Source organism: Engystomops pustulosus, chromosome 7 (genome assembly GCF_040894005.1).
Source record: "Engystomops pustulosus chromosome 7, aEngPut4.maternal, whole genome shotgun sequence".
NCBI lineage: Eukaryota > Metazoa > Chordata > Amphibia > Anura > Leptodactylidae > Engystomops > Engystomops pustulosus.
This window is the reverse complement of record NC_092417.1, coordinates 38,703,313-38,722,961: the sequence shown is the minus strand read 5'-3', so window position 1 is coordinate 38,722,961 and position 19,649 is coordinate 38,703,313. Positions and strand designations below refer to the sequence as shown.

General features: G+C 42.8%; 1 protein-coding gene across 1 annotated transcript in view; it reads right to left on the bottom strand.

Moving 5' to 3' along the window:
• Window positions 1-4,322: 4,322 nt before the first annotated feature.
• CFL2 (cofilin 2) overlaps window positions 4,323-19,649 on the bottom strand; it is a 31,840-nt gene continuing 16,513 nt past the window's right edge. Inside the window, exons 2-4 of the mRNA XM_072115516.1 lie at window positions 14,651-14,958; window positions 8,259-8,335; window positions 4,323-6,193 (exon numbers count right to left, since the gene is read on the bottom strand). Coding sequence (XP_071971617.1) covers window positions 6,078-6,193; window positions 8,259-8,335; window positions 14,651-14,958 — 501 coding nt within the window. The 3' untranslated portion in view covers window positions 4,323-6,077. The remainder of the gene's footprint in view (window positions 6,194-8,258; window positions 8,336-14,650; window positions 14,959-19,649) is intronic.

Sequence of the window (19,649 nt, the reverse complement as noted above, 5' to 3'; positions counted from 1 at the left end):
CTTCTGAACCAACCAAGGATAATCTCGCACTAGGTATCGCTTTTTTCTCTTTTCCCTTTCCTTTTTTCTCCACATATCCACAGTGAGGTTCAGCAATTGGAAGAAGGCCGGAGGCTGAAATGTGTGCTGGGGCAGTCTGCTTTCATGATTATTCAATTTAGGTGATGGTCCTCTTTTGATATGTGTAACTTTTCATATATTTTGATTGGGACATAAAGCATTCTTCCCAACCGTCCCAGATTCGGCGGGACAGTCCCGTTTTTTTTGGCTCTATCCCACCATCATGGGTGGCTTGGAGAATTTCCTGGGCTCCCTCCGCCTCCGCCTCATTGTCCCGTCTTCTCCTGGTCCCGTACACTAGAGCTGCAGAGCAGCCAAAGCATCGGAACCACCAGGAGGCGGGATCAGCCCCTGCTACCTCCTCACATGATGTCTGCATGAGTCATGCAAGGAGGTAGCTCCGCCCCTCGGGTGACCCCGCTCCCTCTGCAAGTCAGTCGAAGCTAGGGAGAAGTGAATGCAAGGGGGAACAAGGAGAGGTAAGAACAGGGTTTTTGTTTAATACCAGGGGACAAGAAGCCACAATAAGAGGCCAGGAGGAGGAGGCCGGAGGACAGGACGAGGCTTGAGCAGGCTGGGGGATAGGAGGAGGATGCTGGAGGACAGGAGGAGGCTGGAGGACCTGAGGATGCTGGAGCAGTTTGGGGAACAGGAGGAGGATGGTGGAGGAGGACAGAAGGATTCTGGACGAGGCTGGGGGACAGGAGGAGGAGGCAGCTGGAGGTCAGCCATCCAGGTTAGCAGTTCTTGCAAGTGTTCTGAGTGGGTCTGAAGAGCTTTTGGCTTTTTGCAATGAACTTTTCCATAGCCCCTCCTCTCTGAACTGAGGAATTGAGTAACTGCTGTAAGTATCAAATCAAAATACTGTTACAGCTTTTACTCATAGCAGAGGGAAGTGGTTGTGGAGCAAAATAATGCAGAGAGCAGAAAGCTCTTCATGCTGAAATACCCGCCTAGAGCCCTTGAGAGTGCTGCAGAGATGGATTATAAATTCACTTTTCCCAGTTCTGTGCCTATATATGACACACACAGAGTTATGAATACACAGAACTACAGGGCAGCTGCCTGACACTGTCTGCAGCTTTGTATGGTCAAATCTGCTGACAGAATGGGGCACATTTACTTACCCGTCCCGTTGACGCCGCCGATCTGGAATGTCCGACGAGGATTCGGAGCTGCCACGATTCACTAAGATCGTCCGTCCAATTTCCTGCAAGTGTCGCTTCCACCGCTGAGGTCCGCCGGAGTTCACCACCTTCTTCTCGATGCATGTGAGTGCTGATCTTGCGACACAATTAGATTTTTTGGCAACAAAATGAATGAAATGGGGCCTGCACAGCTACGGTATACACTGGTCCGCACACCAATACGAGACAATATTTTTAGAAAGAAAAAGAAGTGTGCTATACTGGACCCAAATCCAATTTTAAATACAATTTAATCTTTATTATGCAATATATGAAATACACAACTGTGAATTTAAAATCACTTAAAATGTCAAAAGAAGACACAGGATGGAGTGGGCAATAGCTCTGCTCCAACCACCACCCCTAACCACAAATGTATGGACAATAGACAAAGTCAGGTAAATATCAAAGTATGCAGTACAAAGGTAGTAATGCGTTACAGTGGCTGGAATGAACAATAAAGTGCTACCAATACAAAAGATGTATGCATCCAACTAGTATATGGGTGAAAACACAACTCATATGAAGTCACCTGCCAGAAAGAGATACAAGGTTCTCAAAACATGTGCAGCATAACATATAAGGCAAAGTGCAAGTGCCATGTAATGGTAAAATATAGGCAGCAACCGAGTAAAACTGGGCCTGGCCAAGCACCCAGGTATTTCCACCCACAAACCTCAGCCACAATATGCACCATACAAAAAGCAATGGTAGGGGTGGGAGGTTCCCCACGCGTATCGTCGCTGTTAAGCGACTTCCTCAGGGGTATGAAGCCTCTATGGTGGATAGCTCACCTTTAATGCGCTGTGCACTGGCCTGTAATGATGCGGTCCCGGTGTGTTCGTGACCGGAAGTGACGCGCCGATGAAGCGGAAGAGACAAAAAAGTGTCGCATCGGTAAAAATTTGTGGCGCACGCGCATCCTCGGCCGAGGTAACACAGTTTTTTTGGCGCAGCTAATAACGCAGGCAACAGGCACAGAGTGTGCAGCGCTGGCTATATCTTAGCGCTGCAAGAGTGTAAAGACTATCAGAGAAAAACCTGTGGGACGTACAGTAGATGCATAAAGTAAACGTATAAATATCACCAAGTTTTTAAATACTTCATGATCGCCCATAGGGAATGTGCCTATGTAAAGAGGAGCTATCCAAAATATCACATCTAAAACAATGCATCCAGTTTATGCATACAGGGCAACACATATATTATATTCTCATAATATGTATATACATGTCATATGATTTCTACAAAGTACTACTGTGGACTTAGTGTCTGGGAAGCAAGTCTAAAGGTACATCTTTGGTACAACTATGGTGCCCCTGTGTAATGCTGCCGCCGTGCCCCTGTGTTTCTGCCCCATACTTACCTACAAGCCCCGCGTCGGCGATCCGCCCATCTTCTGTAGCTCCTGCACCGCACGGCCCATGTCACGTGACTGACACGACCTGACGTCATGTCGCGTAAGTCACGTGACCAGAGACGCGCGGTGCATGTGCTACAGAAGATGGGCGGATCCCCGACGCAGGGTGGGCGGATCGCCATTAGGAGTGAAGGTACGCGGAAGAAGACATCAAGGGTAAGTATATAAGGTTATTATTTGTATAGGGAAGGCAGCTAGGGTCTCTTAATTAGTAAAGGGAGGCCGCTAGGGGCTCTTAATTAGTAAAGGGAGGCCGCTGGGGTCTTTTAATTAGTAAAGGGAGGCCGCTCCGGTCTTTTAATTAGTAAAGGGAGGCCGCTAGAGGTTTTTATTAGTAAAGGGAGGCCGCTAGGGGTTTTTTATTAGTAAATGGAGGCCTTTTATGTTTTAGTGTCATTTTGTGCTATTTTGGTTGGTGGTGTGCCCCAGGATTTTCTAAGTATAAAAAGTGTGCCGCGGCTCAAAAAAGGTTGAAAATCACTGATCTAATTAATAAAAGTGATAGATACATACATTACGCATTACTACCTTTTTACTGCATACTTTGATATTTACCTGACTTTGTCTATTGTCCATACATTTGTGGTTAGGGGTGGTGGTTGGAGCAGAGCTATTGCCCACTCCATCCTGTGTCTTCTTTTGACATTTTAAGTGATTTTAAATTCACAGTTGTGTATTTCATATATTGTATAATAAAGATTAAATTGTATTTAAAATTGGATTTGGGTCCAGTATAGCACACTTCTTTTTCTTTCTAAAAAAAACAATTAGATTTTTTAATTCAGCGGTTTGTGCGAATCAGTCGGGTTGTTCGACGACCATGCCCCCTGATTTGTGTCGCATGAAAGCCGGCGCCAATGCGCCACAATCTGATCACGTGCACCAAAAACCCTGGGCAATTCAGCGCAAAACGGAAAAATTCGGAAACCCGACGGAAATGCGTCCAACGGACCCTTCGTAAATGTGCCCCAATCTCTTGAATTGAAGGGGATTTACAAAAATATTGGGGGTCATTTAATAAGGGCCCGATTGGCGTTTTCCTGACGTGTTACCCAAATATTTCAGATTTGCGATGATTTTCCCTGTATTGCCCTGGGATTTTGGCGCATGCGATCGGATTGTACATTCCGGTGGGCCTCAGGGAACTTCAGCGCAGCAGCGCCAACTGGTGGACGTCGGAGGAACTACCTTAGTGAATCGCCGGAAGACCCGAATCCACCGCAGAGAACGGGCCAGGTAAGTAAATCTGCCCCATTGTTTTAGCAATTTAGCGGACATGAAAGCTAGCGTCCCGCTATTTTGACTTGTGATATGCACATTTTTAATTGATTCTTGTGAGTATGATGAACCGAAATAAATTTTAACTTTGTTGGAACGTACCACACCATCTGCCTGCATATTTTCTTCCAGCTACAATATAATTAAAGGAGGATAATGAAAGTGCGATGGTGCTAGTCTGAGTGGTGACACACTTTCAGCAGGAGAAACTGAAGATTGGTGCTGTTCATCGGTGGTTAAAGATGGAATAACGAGGAAGAAGAAGAATATTGGGAGCTCCGGTCATAGTGAAATTATTTTCTCTATCTCTGTGGACAATTTTTTTCCCATACTACTTGCCACGAGTGTCACAAAGCATAACCCAAAAACATTGCGACTTTGTTATAATCAAACATGTTTTATTATTGTTTGGCACAAAATTCCACAAAACATAGCTTTGGTTTAATAACTCATGTCTGCAATCAAAACTTCTTGGCATTGTACCGATTAACACTTAAATCTGAACAGTACAAAATTATGTGGTATACAAATTGTCTGTTCATTATTTGAACTAGAAACTCATTTGGGGATGTTTATCATCAAGTTTCTGAGGTAAAATTGGTTTAGTTGCCCATGGAAACCAATCAGAGCTCAGCTTTAATTTCATAAACAGCTGTGGGGAAATGAAAGCAGAGCTCTGATTGGTTGCCATGGGCAACTAGAATGATTCTGCTCTAAGAGACATATGATAAATCTCCCCCTTTTAGTAATATACCAATAATTCCAATTTTGTGGGACTTCTTAGTGGAATATATGATTATGCTACCCCATAGTCATTTTTAGCAGGATACAATTATTTGGATGCTTTGTATTGCTTTGAGAACTTTTTCTCTCATCCTAGTTTTAATATAAAAGGTCCATTGCTTTTATCTTTAAAGGGAAGTTGTCACATTAAAAATACAGTCCAATCTACGGGAGAAGATTCCATAAATCTGTACTTTAGACGTAGGGGTCCAATGGGGTGTCCAGGGGGTGGTCCTATATCAGCAATCCCTTTGCACACTTTTGTACAGAGAAGAATCAGTGAGCAGGTCTACTCACTGTATAAGAAAAGAATAGGCAGAAATATAAATTTATACAGGTTACGTACAGGATAGGTTCTTTAGATTTGTACTTAAGTTGTATGTAAGTTGGAACTGGTATATATTATAATTGTAGCTCGAGACAAAATTCTTTTTTTGTCCCTGACAATTGGATTTTCTATATTTTATTCTGTCAGGGGAACATGGATTATCAATAAATCTTCATTACAGACACCTTACAGCTGATCATTGCAGCCTGGGACTAATGTAATGTATCCAGCGGTCAAAGTGGGCAGAGAGGTTCGTCTGTAAGAAGGGTGTCTTTAAGTCGGGGACCCCCTCTAAATTAACGTTATACTTGAAATTTAATGTGACATGATCCCTTTAACAGTATTTCATCCCTGAAGTACATTTGTTAAATGCATATATGATAATATTAACATCATAAAACAAAGAAATCTAAATTGATATTGACACCAGTTGGGTAAATGCCACTTATTTCATAATCTATCTTCATAGAGATACATTTTGTTGTCATGAGGCAACCAGGTTAGATAATAAAATACTGTCTAGGGGTGAATACTTTTATACAGAGAAAACTGTATACAGTGCATTCCCAAACTCCCCCTAGAGGTGGCAGCAGGTATCCGGAATTTTATCTTTTATCAGTACAGAATGTACTAGTTGTCAAAACACTCACATTAAAGCAGGGGAATCCTAGATAGATTTTAATCTTGTAACTTTTAGCTCCCTGTTTTTCTAAGAAAATCCACATTAGTGGATAGCATTATGGTTTGCCAGGATCCATCTTAAGGCACAGTGAAGAAACCTTCAATGCTTATTTTAGACTTGTTGTAATGTAACCTTTTATTTTGCTTTTGTTAGTTCTCCACATCATTTCTCAAGCACCAAAATGGTTTATTCAGTTCATAGAGGTAAAAGGAAATGGAAAAAAAAAGAATAAATAAAAAAAAGAAAGAAAAAAGAAAAGAAAAGAAAAAAACCTTCCTATGGTCATAACAGGAATTGCTACTTAAATATTGTACGCTTCCCAAAATGCAGGAATCGGCTTTATTTTAATGGAAAACCTTCCAAGGAAGTAACCACATTTCCTCCTAGTTTATCTGCCAGGGTGGTTCGGTCTTTGATGTCATCCATGCCATTCACTTGCCACTCATGTTTGATACCTAAAATAATTAAAATAATTTCAAGTAAAATATAGTGATTATAAACATAAGCCACAAAAAACGAATCTTTCTCTTTCTATATGTATATGCTACAGTCTCTTACTGGGAAATTTGGACAAAAACTAGAGCTTTGTAATTCTACATTCACATTTCCGTATATATGACGGCTGTGAGTTGGCCACAAAAATGGTAGCTAGCTCACCGCCGCGATAGAGGTGCATTACGCATGGGCAAGTGAAGGAGTTACTGCTTTGTTTTTGTAAGATTTCCCATTTTAAGATTGTATATTCTGGTGCAGGGGAGGATTAAGACCACTGTAGGCCCTGGGATGTATGGATATTATAGCCCCTAACAGCCAGGAATCACTTCCCACATATGGGGGCTCATTTACTTAGAGTCCAAACGCCGCACTTGGTTTCCAGACGATTTCCAATTTGCGCCAAATTGCGCACGCAATCGGATTTTGGCACATCGGCTTTCAGCTAACAGAAATCGGGGGCGTGGCCTTCGGACAACCCGACGGATTCGGAAAAGCTGCGGAATTTAAAAAACGTTTTGTGTCGCAAGATCAAGCACTTACATGCACCGGGAAGAAGAAGGTGAACTCCAGCGGACCTCGGCGCCACAGCGCCACCTGGTGGATATCGGGCGCACGACCTTAGTGAATCCCGGCAGACCCGAATCCTCGTAGGGCAACGCGCCGCAGGATTGCGACTGGACCGGGTAAGTACATGAGCCCCATGGTACTTTAATTAAGGGAATGGAGGATGTGTCCTTTTTACCTGCTTTCAATCTGTGGTTTCAGGACTGTTGGAGGACCTTCAAAAGTCCTGTAATGGCTGTGAAAAATTTGTATTGAGATCAGGAACAGATGTACAGGGATTTCATGGGTGAAGCTCCTTCTCAATATAAAATTAGGTGTGTGGTTTGGGTGGCCATGGGCCCCTCTAGAAGGCTGGGGCCCCGGGCTTCTGCCCACTCATGGTGGAGTCAGTCTTCCCAATATAAATCTGCATGACTAGAGCTGTCTTTTTTTTCTAAAAAAAATGGAACATCAATGTGCTCAACTCTTCCTGTTACGTATTACAGTACAGTTTCTATATGACAGGGTTCTTTTGAAGGGGTTTTCCCATAAAACAAGTTAGTCCTTTTTCACAGGATGGGCCTAGCTTGCTGATCGATTGGGATCTCAGTGACCCCCCCACCCAGATCACAGATAGCAGGCTGCCCCGTTCATCTCTATGGAGCTGATGGAGATTGCCAAGCGTCATACTCAGCAATCTCCATCAGCTCTATAGAGATGAACAGGGCAGCCCGACCATGAGCAACCGGCTGCTCCGCTCACCTCGGGGAGCGACGATGGGACCCCCATTCTCATAATCTGTGTGGTTCTCATCACTAAGAACCCCACCAATCAGCAAATTAGGCCCCATTCTGTAGATAGGGCCTGACTTGTTTTGTGGGTAAAACCCCATTAAGGCTAGGGAAATACTGTTCTATGTTACTACTTGTAGCTGAGTTCATTTAGTAGGTACACACAACTAAGGTGCAGAACTAACAGCTTCAAAGGAAGTTTTATTTCAGCACCTATCCGCACTACAAATAGGCTGGAGAATCGTGTTCGCTCCCAGGATATTGGCTAGCACTTTACCTTTTACGGTTACTTTTACTTTGATTACCATTTTTTGTCATTTTATGTGTTTGTCTGGTCTTAATGTAAATGCAATGTAAGTTTTGTATGTTATGAGAGCTGTATGTAACAAATGAATTTCCCTTTTGGGAAAATAAAGTCTTATCATTATTATTGTATACCGGTATTTTTAGTCATTTTTTTAGCATTTAGCTAGAAGGGAAATCATTTGTAACAATGAATTTGGAAACGACCATCATGGCCTCTTAGATGTGTTGCCAACTTAAGTTTGTTCAGACAACCTTGCTCTCTACACAAGCAGAATTTTTAGTAGTTCTAGGTTTAGTCTGTTAAATCCGGCATGTACACAGAGAAGATTGTTTGGAAAATTAACCCCCATGGGGTTGTACCCATAGGAAGTATTATGGCCCATACCTGTGAACTTCTTCTTAATTGCATCCTTTGAACTGGCATATATCATCTTGCTTTTAAGAGGTGCATTGTCAGGTGCCCTAAAAGAAACATAAAAACCAAAAGCCAAGACTAACATAAGAAACCATAACTTGTATTAAAAAGAAACACTGAAACACATTGGGGGACATTTATTATATGTGGGCACTTGTGCGCCAGTGTATGATGAAGGTCCTGCCCCTACACTTCCTCCAGATGTATCTGGCAGCTGCGCAGCTACAATTCTACGCCTGGTTTACTAGACATTGCAATTATTTCAGTTCTTGTAAGTCAGAAAACTTGCATACAAGCCCTGATACATCTCCCCCTAAGGTTTGTCAGCATAGTGAAAGTGATAGTCAATGAAAGTGCTTTTATCAATTTTTTATTATTTAAAACTGAATCAATTGAATCTGACATTGCTCTGAATAGCTCTGTTGATGAGAGCGCTCATTATTTAAAGGGCATCTACCACCACGAACAAGGATTGTATACCAATAACACTGACATACTGGTGTGGGCTCCCTCTGGAATAAACTTTTAACTTCTTATGCTCTTATTTTTATGAAAAAAAGGCTTTAAAAATTATGCAACTTAGTGTGCTTGGTTTACAACCTTTGATCCTAGTGGTAGATTTCCTTTAAAGGGAACCTGTGTGGGTAATTTGGAACACTAAACCAACTATAAGTCCTTGTCGATCTGTGGTTTAGAGTATCAAATTGCAGTGCAACATCTTGGGGATGACCAAGCGTTTATACTAACCAAGAGGTGAGTCTGATAAGTCAGATTGCACTCATCTCCGGCACTCTCAGTGCATTTGTGATGCTTCATTGTGCATGCACCATATCTATTTTACATTTGCAGTTAAGCCGCATGTGTGCTGCGCTGGCTCTATAATAGAGGTCAATTTCGGACAGTAAACCACTAGTCCAAAAAGAACCTGTGGTTGGTTTAGTGTTCAAAATTGCCCGGACAGGATCCCAATTAAAGGTAATTTATCACCAATTTTCTTTTTTACTTGGCAACAACTTTTTTTCTATTGAAGATAGTGGGGGTCATTTACTAAGGGCCCGTTTCGTACTTTCCTGATGCGTTACCCGAATATTTCCGTTTTGCGCCGATTTTCCCTGTATTGCCCCAGGATTTTGCCGCACGTGATCTGATCTGATTTTGGCGCATCGGCGCCAGCATGCACGCGACGGAAATTGGGGGGCGTGGCCGAGCAAAAACCCAACGGATTCGGAAAAACCGCCGCATTAAAAAAAAAAAAAGGGACTCGCACTTACCTTCACCAGGCATAGGCCGGTGAATTTCAGGGCATTCCGGCGGGCCTCGGGGAACTTCAGCGTCGGAGGAACTGGTGGGCGTCGGAGGAACTACCTTAGTGAATCGCCGGAAGACCCGAATACAACGCAGAGAACGCGCCGCTGGATCACGAATGGGCCGGGTAAGTAAATCTGCCCCTTTGTCTTTCATTTTTTGCCTGTGATAATGCTGCAATCTAGTAATAGCACTTATCAATTTGCCTTACCGTAGCCTCTTTGCCATAGGTAGTGATAGATTTAAAAGAAAACTTCCATCAAAATCAAACATGATAAACCATGGGTATTTCATCCAGGCACTGTGACTGTGGTAATCTTCTTATATTTGTTATACATGACCTCCTTCCTTCTAAAATAAACTCCTAAATTATGCTAATGAGTCAGAAGGGATCCTGGGGTTGTTACCAGAGCCACCCTGAGCTGTAGTTTCAAAGGTTGTTGCACTGTTTCCCCCTTCCTCTCCGCTCCCTCAGCACGTTCCCCCTCCCTCTGCCTGAAGTAAGTTTCAGCGCACAGTGAGAGGCAGAGGTTCTCAATGTAACAAAGTGTTAAGCTACAGAACTAAGGGGTTCTGGTAAAATCCCCAGAAGCCTTTCAGGCTCATTAGCATAATTGTAAAAGTTAATTTAGAAGGAAGAATGCCCGATCTATCAAAATATAAAAACGGTTACGGCCGGTTACGGCCGGCGGTGACCTCCGAGACGGGAAATGGCGCCCAAATGTCCGAAATGCGACTTTTACACCTTTTTACATCACATGAAAAATGGAATAAAAATTATGACAAAATGTTGCACAGACCTCAAAATGGTAGCAATGCAAACGTCGGCTCATTTCGCAAAAAATTACACCTCACACAGCTCCGTGCGCCAAAGTATGAAAAAGTTATTAGCTTCAGAAGATGGCAATTTTTTTTTTTTCTTTTTTGTACACATTCGTTTAATTTTTGAAAATGTATTAAAACACAATAAAACCTGTATAAATTTGGTATTACCGCGATCGCACCGAACCAAAGAATAAAGTAGAGGTGTTATTTTGAGTGCACAGTCAAAGTCATAAAAACTGAGCCCACAAGAACGTGACGTGCGTTTTCTTTTCAATTTTTCCACATTTGGAATTTTTTTTCAGCTTCGCAGTACATGGCATGTTTAAGTAAATAACATTACAGGAAAGTAAAATAAGCCCTCACACAGGTCTGTACACATAAAAATGAAAAAGTTATGGATTTTTGAAGGTGGAGAGCGAGAAATGAGCAAAAAAACCCTGCGTTCCTTAAGGGGTTAATCTTATTATTGTTATCCACAAATGTTCTATTTGGGGAGGGGGTGAATTTAAGCTGTGACATCATCTACTGTCAGTAGTGATGTAATGATGGGTCAGTGCTATCTATATAGAGGTCATTGTACAGGGAGGGGGAGAAGATAAGCTGTGATATCATCTATTGTCAGTAGTGATGTAATGATGGGTCAGTGCTATATAGAGGTCATTGTACAGGGAGGGGGAGGAGGTAAGCTGTGACATCATCTATTGTCAGTAGTGATGTAATGATGGGTCAGTGTTATCTATATAGAGGTCATTGTACAGGGAGGGGAGGAGATAAGCTGTGACATCATCTATTGTCAGTAGTGATGTAATGATGGGTCAGTGTTATCTATATAGAGGTCATTGTATAGGGAGGGGGAGGAGATAAGCTGTGACATCATCTATTGTCAGTAGTGATGTAATGATGAGTCATTGTTATCTATATAGAGGTCATTGTACAGGGAGGAGGAGGAGATAAGCTGTGACATCATCTATTGTCAGTAGTGATGTAATGATGAGTCATTGTTATCTATATAGAGGTCATTGTACAGGGAGGGGGAGGAGATAAGCTGTGACATCATCTATTGTCAGTAGTGATGTAATGATGAGTCATTGTTATCTATATAGAGGTCATTGTACAGGGAGGGGCGGAGATAAGCTGTGACACCATCTATTGTCAGTAGTGATGTAATGATGAGTAATTGTTATCTATATAGAGGTCATTGTACAGGGAGGGGCGGAGATAAGCTGTGACATCATCTATTGTCAGTAGTGTGTAATGATGGGTAAGTGTTATCTATATAGCGTTCTCTGCGGTGGATTCGGGTCTTCCGGCTATTCACTAAGGCAGTTCCTCCGACGTCCACCAGGTGTCGCTGCTGCGCTGAAGTCCGGCGAGGTCTGCCGGAGTCCACGATCCTATTCCTGGTGGAGGTAAGCGCATGTCCAGTGACACATTTTTTTAAATTAAATCTGTTTTCCGAATCCGTCGGCTTTTCGTTCGGCCACACCCCCAATTTCCGTTGTGTGCATGCCGGCACCGATGCGCCACAATCCGATCGCGTGCGCCAAAATCCCGGGTCAATTGAGGAAAAATTGGCGCAAATCGGAAATATTCGGGTAACAAATCGGGAAAATGCGAACCGGGCCCTTAGTAAATGACCCCTGGCGTGTCCCCAGGAAGTGACCAGTGTTTTTTTAATTGCCAAACATGGTTTTTATGCCTTATTTTTCCATATCATATCACATATTTATTTCTAGATCATTAAGCAGCGGGCCTTTGGTGCATTGTTTGTGGCAACTGTCATCAGTGTCTGGGGTAGAATAACGAAAAGAAAAGACTGCCTGAGCTACAACCTCGGCCACAAATAGGCAGTGTGGCTCATATAAAGCTCCATGGAAACTACGTAGAGCCATGTGTGAATGAGACCATGGAAATACATGGGGACATGTGCTAGTATTTGAAACAATGAAAAAAAATTACCATATGTCCCCAAATAATGTTTGTGTACATGAGGTCTAATTCTGTATGTATAGTCTCAGCACAGTACTTCTACCTCAATTCTGTATATATGGGAACAGCACAGTACTACTTCTCCTTTCTTCTAAATGTTACTACTACTATTACATACAACTACTGTAAATCTGTACGTATATCAGTGATGGGCAACCTTTTGAGCTTGGTGTGTCAAAATTCGCCAAAAAACCGGGCATAACTCGGGTGGTGTGTCACCTTGACAAAAAAACCATAATTTTGTGATATTTATAGTTTAAATAACAAATATGTATACTATTTAACTTCTAGGGTACTTTAACCGTAGGTTGTCTGATTGATCCTACCATGTACTGCCATACTACATTATGGCAGTATATGGGGATTTTCCCAATCATCTATTACTATGTGCAAATCGCACATTGTAATAGATCGGTTACAATCAGACAGGTGTGGAAATGCTTAGTAACCTGTGAACTTTCTGTCATGAAAGTTCACAGGTTATAGCGAGGGCGCAGGCGCCGCTGTCTGCATCTCCCTCATGCCCTCTTGGCATGGAGAAAGTGTGAGGAGCAAAAGATTTGCAATGTCTGGGCTTGTACATCACAAAACTGACACACAAGCCCTGATGACTGTCTTCTATCATACAGTGCACTGACCTTACTTACTATATGATGAGAGTGGTTGTCCTCCCTTGCCCCTGCTGTGGAGATGGTCAGTGTAGAGGTGGCAGCTGCTGGGACATCACACAAGGCAGCAGCGATGTGACCTCTGACTGTGATGCCATCTTCCCCCCACCACAACTATCAGGAGCTGCAGAGGAGCATCCTGGGTATATGGCCGGGTCACCTCTCCTGCTGTGCCCCATGCTGATACCTGTGCTGACTGGAGACACTAGGCAAAGCTCACACATGGGGAGGGGCCGGCCCGGGAGAGGAGGAGGAGGGAGGAGTGCCGGAAGCTCAGCCTCAGCCTCTCAGCCTCCCGGCTACTGCACCTGGTCATGTAGGTTGAAACTTAACTCTCAGGCAGCCGTGTGTCAGTGAAAATGGCTACGTGTGTCAGCACTGACACGCGTGTCATAGGTTAGCCATCACTGACGTATATGCACATCTCTACTACTACTATTCTGTATATATGGGCACAGCACAGTACCACTACTATTATTCTGTATATATGGTCACAGCACAGTACCACTACTATTATTTTGTTTATATGAGACCAGCACAGTAAATATATATTGTCACATCATATTACTGCTACTTCTATTCTGTACATATGAGCACAGCACAGTGCTACTACTATTCTGTATATATGGGCACAACACAGTACCACTACTATTATTTTTTTTATATGGAGACCAGCACAGAAAGTATATATTGTCACAGCACATTACTGCTACTACTATTCTGTAGATATAGGAACAGACCAGTACTACTATTATCCTGTATATGTGGTCACAGCACACTACTACTACTACTATTCTGTATATACGGGCACAGCACAGTACTCCTACTATTATTCTGTATAAATGGGCATAGCACAGTACTGATACTACTATTTTTTTATATGAGGTCACAGCACATTATTGCTACTACTATTCAATATATACAGGCACGGCACAGTACTACTACTCCTACCCTGTGTATATTGGCACAGCACAATAATAATACTACTTTTCTGTATATGTGAGCACATCTCATTACTACTGCTCATATCCTGTTTATATGAGAACAGCACAGCACTACTATTATTATCCTGTATTTATGGGCACAGCACAGTACTGTTACTACTATTCTGCACTGCACAGTTCTTTTCTCTTGTGCTTTGTATATGGTTTTCCCTAAAGGGAAGGGGGTCTCTGTAACCTTTGCGCTGGGCAGACTACGGCGTACCAAAAATACCGTTAGGTTAGGATTTGTAAGCCATGTTTAGTTCAGTTGATCATTTGCACCTCTGTGTGAGCCCATGGATCTCAAGAATTAACCTTCTGCCAATATTTCTTACTATATATGTGGAAAATGGATTGGGCATGTTTGACCTTTAGTTCTTACTGGAAATAAGCCAGTGCCAGCGTCTGGCTGCAACATATTCCTGTGTCATTCAACAGCTATTGAACTTGTCTGACCATCATCATTTTAGAAAAGGTTCATATTAAAATGGGTATGTGACTATAATGTTCCCTTTCTATAGTATTGCCAGTACTCTGTACACAGAGAAGTAGCACCTGCTTAGTTTTTACCACACAACTTTAAGGAATGTACCAGAAGATGAAGACAAGATCCTCTTTCTTGGACTCCTTGGTCTCATAAGTAGCATCATACAGTCCATAACGACAGTCATCAAGTGGCAGAAGATTGACAAAGGTCCTGTAAGGGTCCTCAACTGTTTGTCCAATGTCTCCCACCAAGATTTGTTTGGCCTCCTCCACAATGATTTCCCGTTTGTCAGGGCTGAGGCAAAAGAGCACAGCCTTCTTCCTTTTCTTTATCTCTTCAGGGGACTGAGCTTTTCTCACCTTCATCTCATTGAAAACCTTGATAACTTCATCACTTACTTTAACACCAGATGCCTGTTCAAAACATAAAAAATAACATTTAGGTTCCACTGCGATATATAGACAAAAACATGAAATCATCATCAGAGGGAGATGAGAGGTCCGCGACAGCTCCGTGCGCACGGAGCTGTAGTGGACCTGGCGCCGGGCTGAAGAAAGAAGAGGCGCTGTCATAGAGATAGAAGAGGAGCTGCCTGGGCCGTCGGAAGGGTGAGTACAGAGTTTATTTTTTTATATACCCGAGTATAAGCCGAGTGGGGACTTTTCAGCAAAAAAATTCTGATGAAAAACTCGGCTTCTACTCGAGTATATATAGTAAGCATATTACCACCTTCACGGTGCCTGGTTATGAGTAAGTGTCCCTAGTTTATCATTTGATGTTAGATTTCCTTCAAGCATCTGCCCACAGAACAATAGGATTGTCTGCCATGATTGCTGAAAGTGAAAGATTTGACCAATTTTATTTAGTGTGTAGCAATTATCTTTGCTGTCTATAAGAAATTACATCATTGGATATAACTGGAACATAACCAATTGTTACTATGTACAACTGTTATACATACAGTACTATAGAGATGTCTGGGTCCACAGCACTAAGCCACTACCTAAACTATCTGGATAGAGAAGATGTATTATTGAAATTATATTTAAAAAATATTTTTTGGAAAATGTGGAAGAAAAACATCATCGGGCATGTGCTAGACACACAAGGCTAGTAGTGATGCATGATGAGCATTAGGAAAATTCCTGGAAAACTACACCCTTTTCCTAGGGACCCATGAGTCTTTAGTTACTACCCTAGTTGAGGAATACTATGCTGTTACCCCATTACTAAAAAAAACATCCCTGGACCCATCCAGTGCTACTAACTACCGACCAGTTTCTAACCTCCCTTTCATCTCCAAACTCCTGGAACACCTGGTCTATTCTCAAATGACCAGTTATCCCTCTGGTACCTACTTCCTACTTTTCTACTATGCACTCCACTGAAACTGCTCTTACTAAAGTCTCCACAAATCTACTAACTGCTAAATCGAAAGGTGACTTCTCTCTCCTCATTCTTCTGGATCTTACTGCAGCGTTTGATACTGTGGACCACCAGCTCCTCCTCAGGAGACTTCTCTCCATTGGCCTGAAGGACACCTCACTCTCTTGGTTTTATTCCTATCTCTCTGACTGCATTTTTAGTTTCTGCTTTTCTGGATCTATCTCCTAGGCCAGTGATGGCGAACCTTTTAGCGACCGAGTGCCCAAAAAGCAACCCCAAATCCCCCTTTATTTATCGCGAGGTGCCAACCAAAATTAAAGCAGTAACTTACAGCTCCCTATTCTTCAACAATCAGATTGGCCTCCTGAGGACATCAACACAGTAGAAAGATAGAAAATTTGCATAATTTTATCTTCTCTCCAGTGTCCCTCTGTGCACAGAGAATCGTGGGGCCAGCAGGAGGTCCTCCAAAGATAATTCAGCCCTGTCTACACATTCTCCCTCTTTCTACAGTCCCAAGTAGCAAAGTAAGTATCAAAATATCACTGAAAGCAGCATATTTTAAGTTGCTTGGAACTGCAGAAGGATTCTATGAGTCCTGCCTGGTGTGCTGGGGTGAGGACCCGGGTGCCCACAGAAAGAGCTTGGAGTGCCGCCTCTGGCACCCGTGCCATAGGTTCGCCACCACTGTCATAGACTGTAAGCTCTTGTGTCACCACCTCATCCTCATAGACTGTAAGCTCTAGTGTCACCCCTTCATCCTCATAGACTGTAAGCTCTTGTGTCACCCCCTCATCCTCATAGACTATAAGCTCTTGTGTCACCACCTCATCCTCATAGACTGTAAGCTCTTGTGTCACCCCTTTCATCCTCATAGACTATAAGCTCTTGTGTCACCCCTCGTCCTCATAGACTGTAAGCTCTTGTGTCACCCCCTCATCCTCATAGAGTGTAAGCTCTTGTGTCACCCCCTTCATCCTCATAGACTATGAACTCTTGTGTCACCCCCTCATCCTCATAGACTGTAAGCTCTTGTGTCACCCCCTTCATCCTCATAGACTATAAGCTCTTGTGTCACCACCTCATCCTCATAGACTGTAAGCTCTAGTGTCACCCCTTCATCCTCATAGACTGTAAGCTCTTGTGTCACCCCCTCATCCTCATAGACTATAAGCTCTTGTGTCACCACCTCATCCTCATAGACTGTAAGCTCTTGTGTCACCCCCTTCATCCTCATAGACTATAAGCTCTTGTGTCACCACCTCATCCTCATAGACTGTAAGCTCTTGTGTCACCCCCTCATCCTCATAGACTGTAAGCTCTTGTGTCACCCCTTCATCCTCATAGACTGTAAGCTCTTGTGTCACCCCCTCATCCTCATAGACTGTAAGCTCTGGTGTCACCCCCTTCATCCTCATAGACTGTAATTTCTTGTGTCACTCCCTCATCCTCATAGACTGTAAGCTCTTGTGTCACCCCCTCATCCTCATAGACTGTAAGCTCTTGTGTCACCCCTTCATCCTCATAGACTGTAAGCTCTTGTGTCACCCCTTCATCCTCATAGACTGTAAGCTCTTGTGTCACCCTCTCATCCTCATAGAATGTAAGCTCTTGCAAGCAGGACCCTCACTCCTATTGTTCCATATGACTATGTGTACTCTGTAATGTCTTATATTATTTGTATATGTCCCCCATGATTTATAAAGTGCTACAGAATATGATGGTGCTATTTAAATAAAGATTCTCATTATATTATTATTATTATTATTGAGTTAGCGAGTGTGTCCACTGTGCCTTTTTGAATCAAAGAACAAAGAAATGCAACCATGGAAGTAAATGTATACTCCTTCAGCTGAATGTTTTCGTGATTATTTTTCAGGCCCCCTATTCTGACAGTTTGCATGGATTACAGTGCAAGTAGTATAACAGAAGATCAGCGCATAATGCCAAAAACATGGCAACCATATGGCATCCAACATTGTAGTTCAGGAGAGAAATATGGGAAAACAGACTCTGAAATTATTACAACACCATGTCAGTGGGAAGCCATACTGAGTTACCAATATAAGTTTAAAGAAGGGATAAAAGGAAGAGTATAGCATATTGCACTTGGCTAATAAATATAACTATAGACAGCCATTTGAACCCGCTGCAATACATCGGGGCAGATTTATCAAGCTGCCTGAAAGTCAGAATATTTATAGTTGCCCATGGCAGCCAATCACAGCTCCCCTTTACAATATTCATGAGCACTGGCAAATTGAAAGCTGAGCTGTTATTGCTTGCCATGGGCAACTAGAAATATTCTGACTTTCAGATATCTTGATAAATCTGCCCCATCAAGTTCAATAGTAACTGGCACACAGAAAACTCCCACAAGACTCTTTTTAATCTGTATAGAGCACAAGACAGACAACAACATCAGGAAAATGAAAAACAGTCTCCAGTTCTTTAGCATGTTTTGAGGGAATGGGTGGGATGTGACGAAACTACAGGGGTTTCTTTCATAGAAGCTGCCATTGGGCCTGCAGTGTCAGGGGGCCCCAGCATCCAGCCGGACACACTAAATAATGGAGGATGTGCACCATTATATACCGTACATATTATACTGCACATTGTACAGCACAATAAACAGCATGAATCGGCAGCTCAGATTCAAATATCAGGGAGAGGAAGGGGACAGCAGAATGACAGGACTGGGGATCTCTAATCACTGCCATGTAATTCCTCCATGTGGTCAGCAGCTACTAGGACAGATCTGTGTAAGTGTAAAAATGTATATATCAGAGCTTAAATGTGTGTAAAAGTGTAGGGGAGTCTGCTATGGAGCCCCACCCATCCTAGTTACGCCCATGCGGGTAGGGTTGTCCACCAAGAACCTGCATCTCAAAGTTTTGTCAGGAAAGTTTGCTCCATGTTATATCGGTCCATATTCTATAAATAAAATCATAAATCCAGTATCATATAGATTGCATTTAACCTTGCACCTTATGGGGCTTATTTACTAAGGGTCCTGCGACTGCATTTCCGACAGGGCTTCCCGACTTTTCGGGGACCGTGCTGGGGATTGTGTCGCATGCGATCGTTTTGTGTTGCAATCGCACTGTTTTTTACACGACACAAATCGGGGGGCGGGCCGTCTCAGGATCTGGCAGATTCGGACTACGCACGGGATTTAACAATTCAATTTGTGTCGCAAGCCTAGCACGTACATACACATTCCTCCTGTTCTGTCTAATTCACCAGTTACAGTTGTATTTGAATTGGATTCTATATTCTTATAAGGTTCTGAATTCTGTCCAGTATTGGGTATATTTGGTATATGACCCTGAGGAGTGTACATGGGTCTCTTCAAATTCCACGCCTCCTCAGATTATAACATTGCCAAAAACCCTGTGAAACTGATGAGGGGCCAGTGTACCCTCATAAAAGTGGGTACTGTAACATCTGTGTCAGCATTATCCCATGTCCGTTGAGTCGGACCGAGGAGGCACTGATTATGTCTTTCTTTCTTGTCAGTGTGAACTCAGCCTTAGGCTTGATTAGCACCACATCCACTACTAGCCTGCAGCTAGGCTGTGGTTCATTGATAGTTAACTTGCTGTTATTGACATGTTCTCTTTCCAGTTATATTACTCCCTTGCTCCTTTGTTGAGTCCGGAGTTCTGACCCAATCATTGTTTGGGGCCTGGACTCTGATATAACACATGAGTTTTGC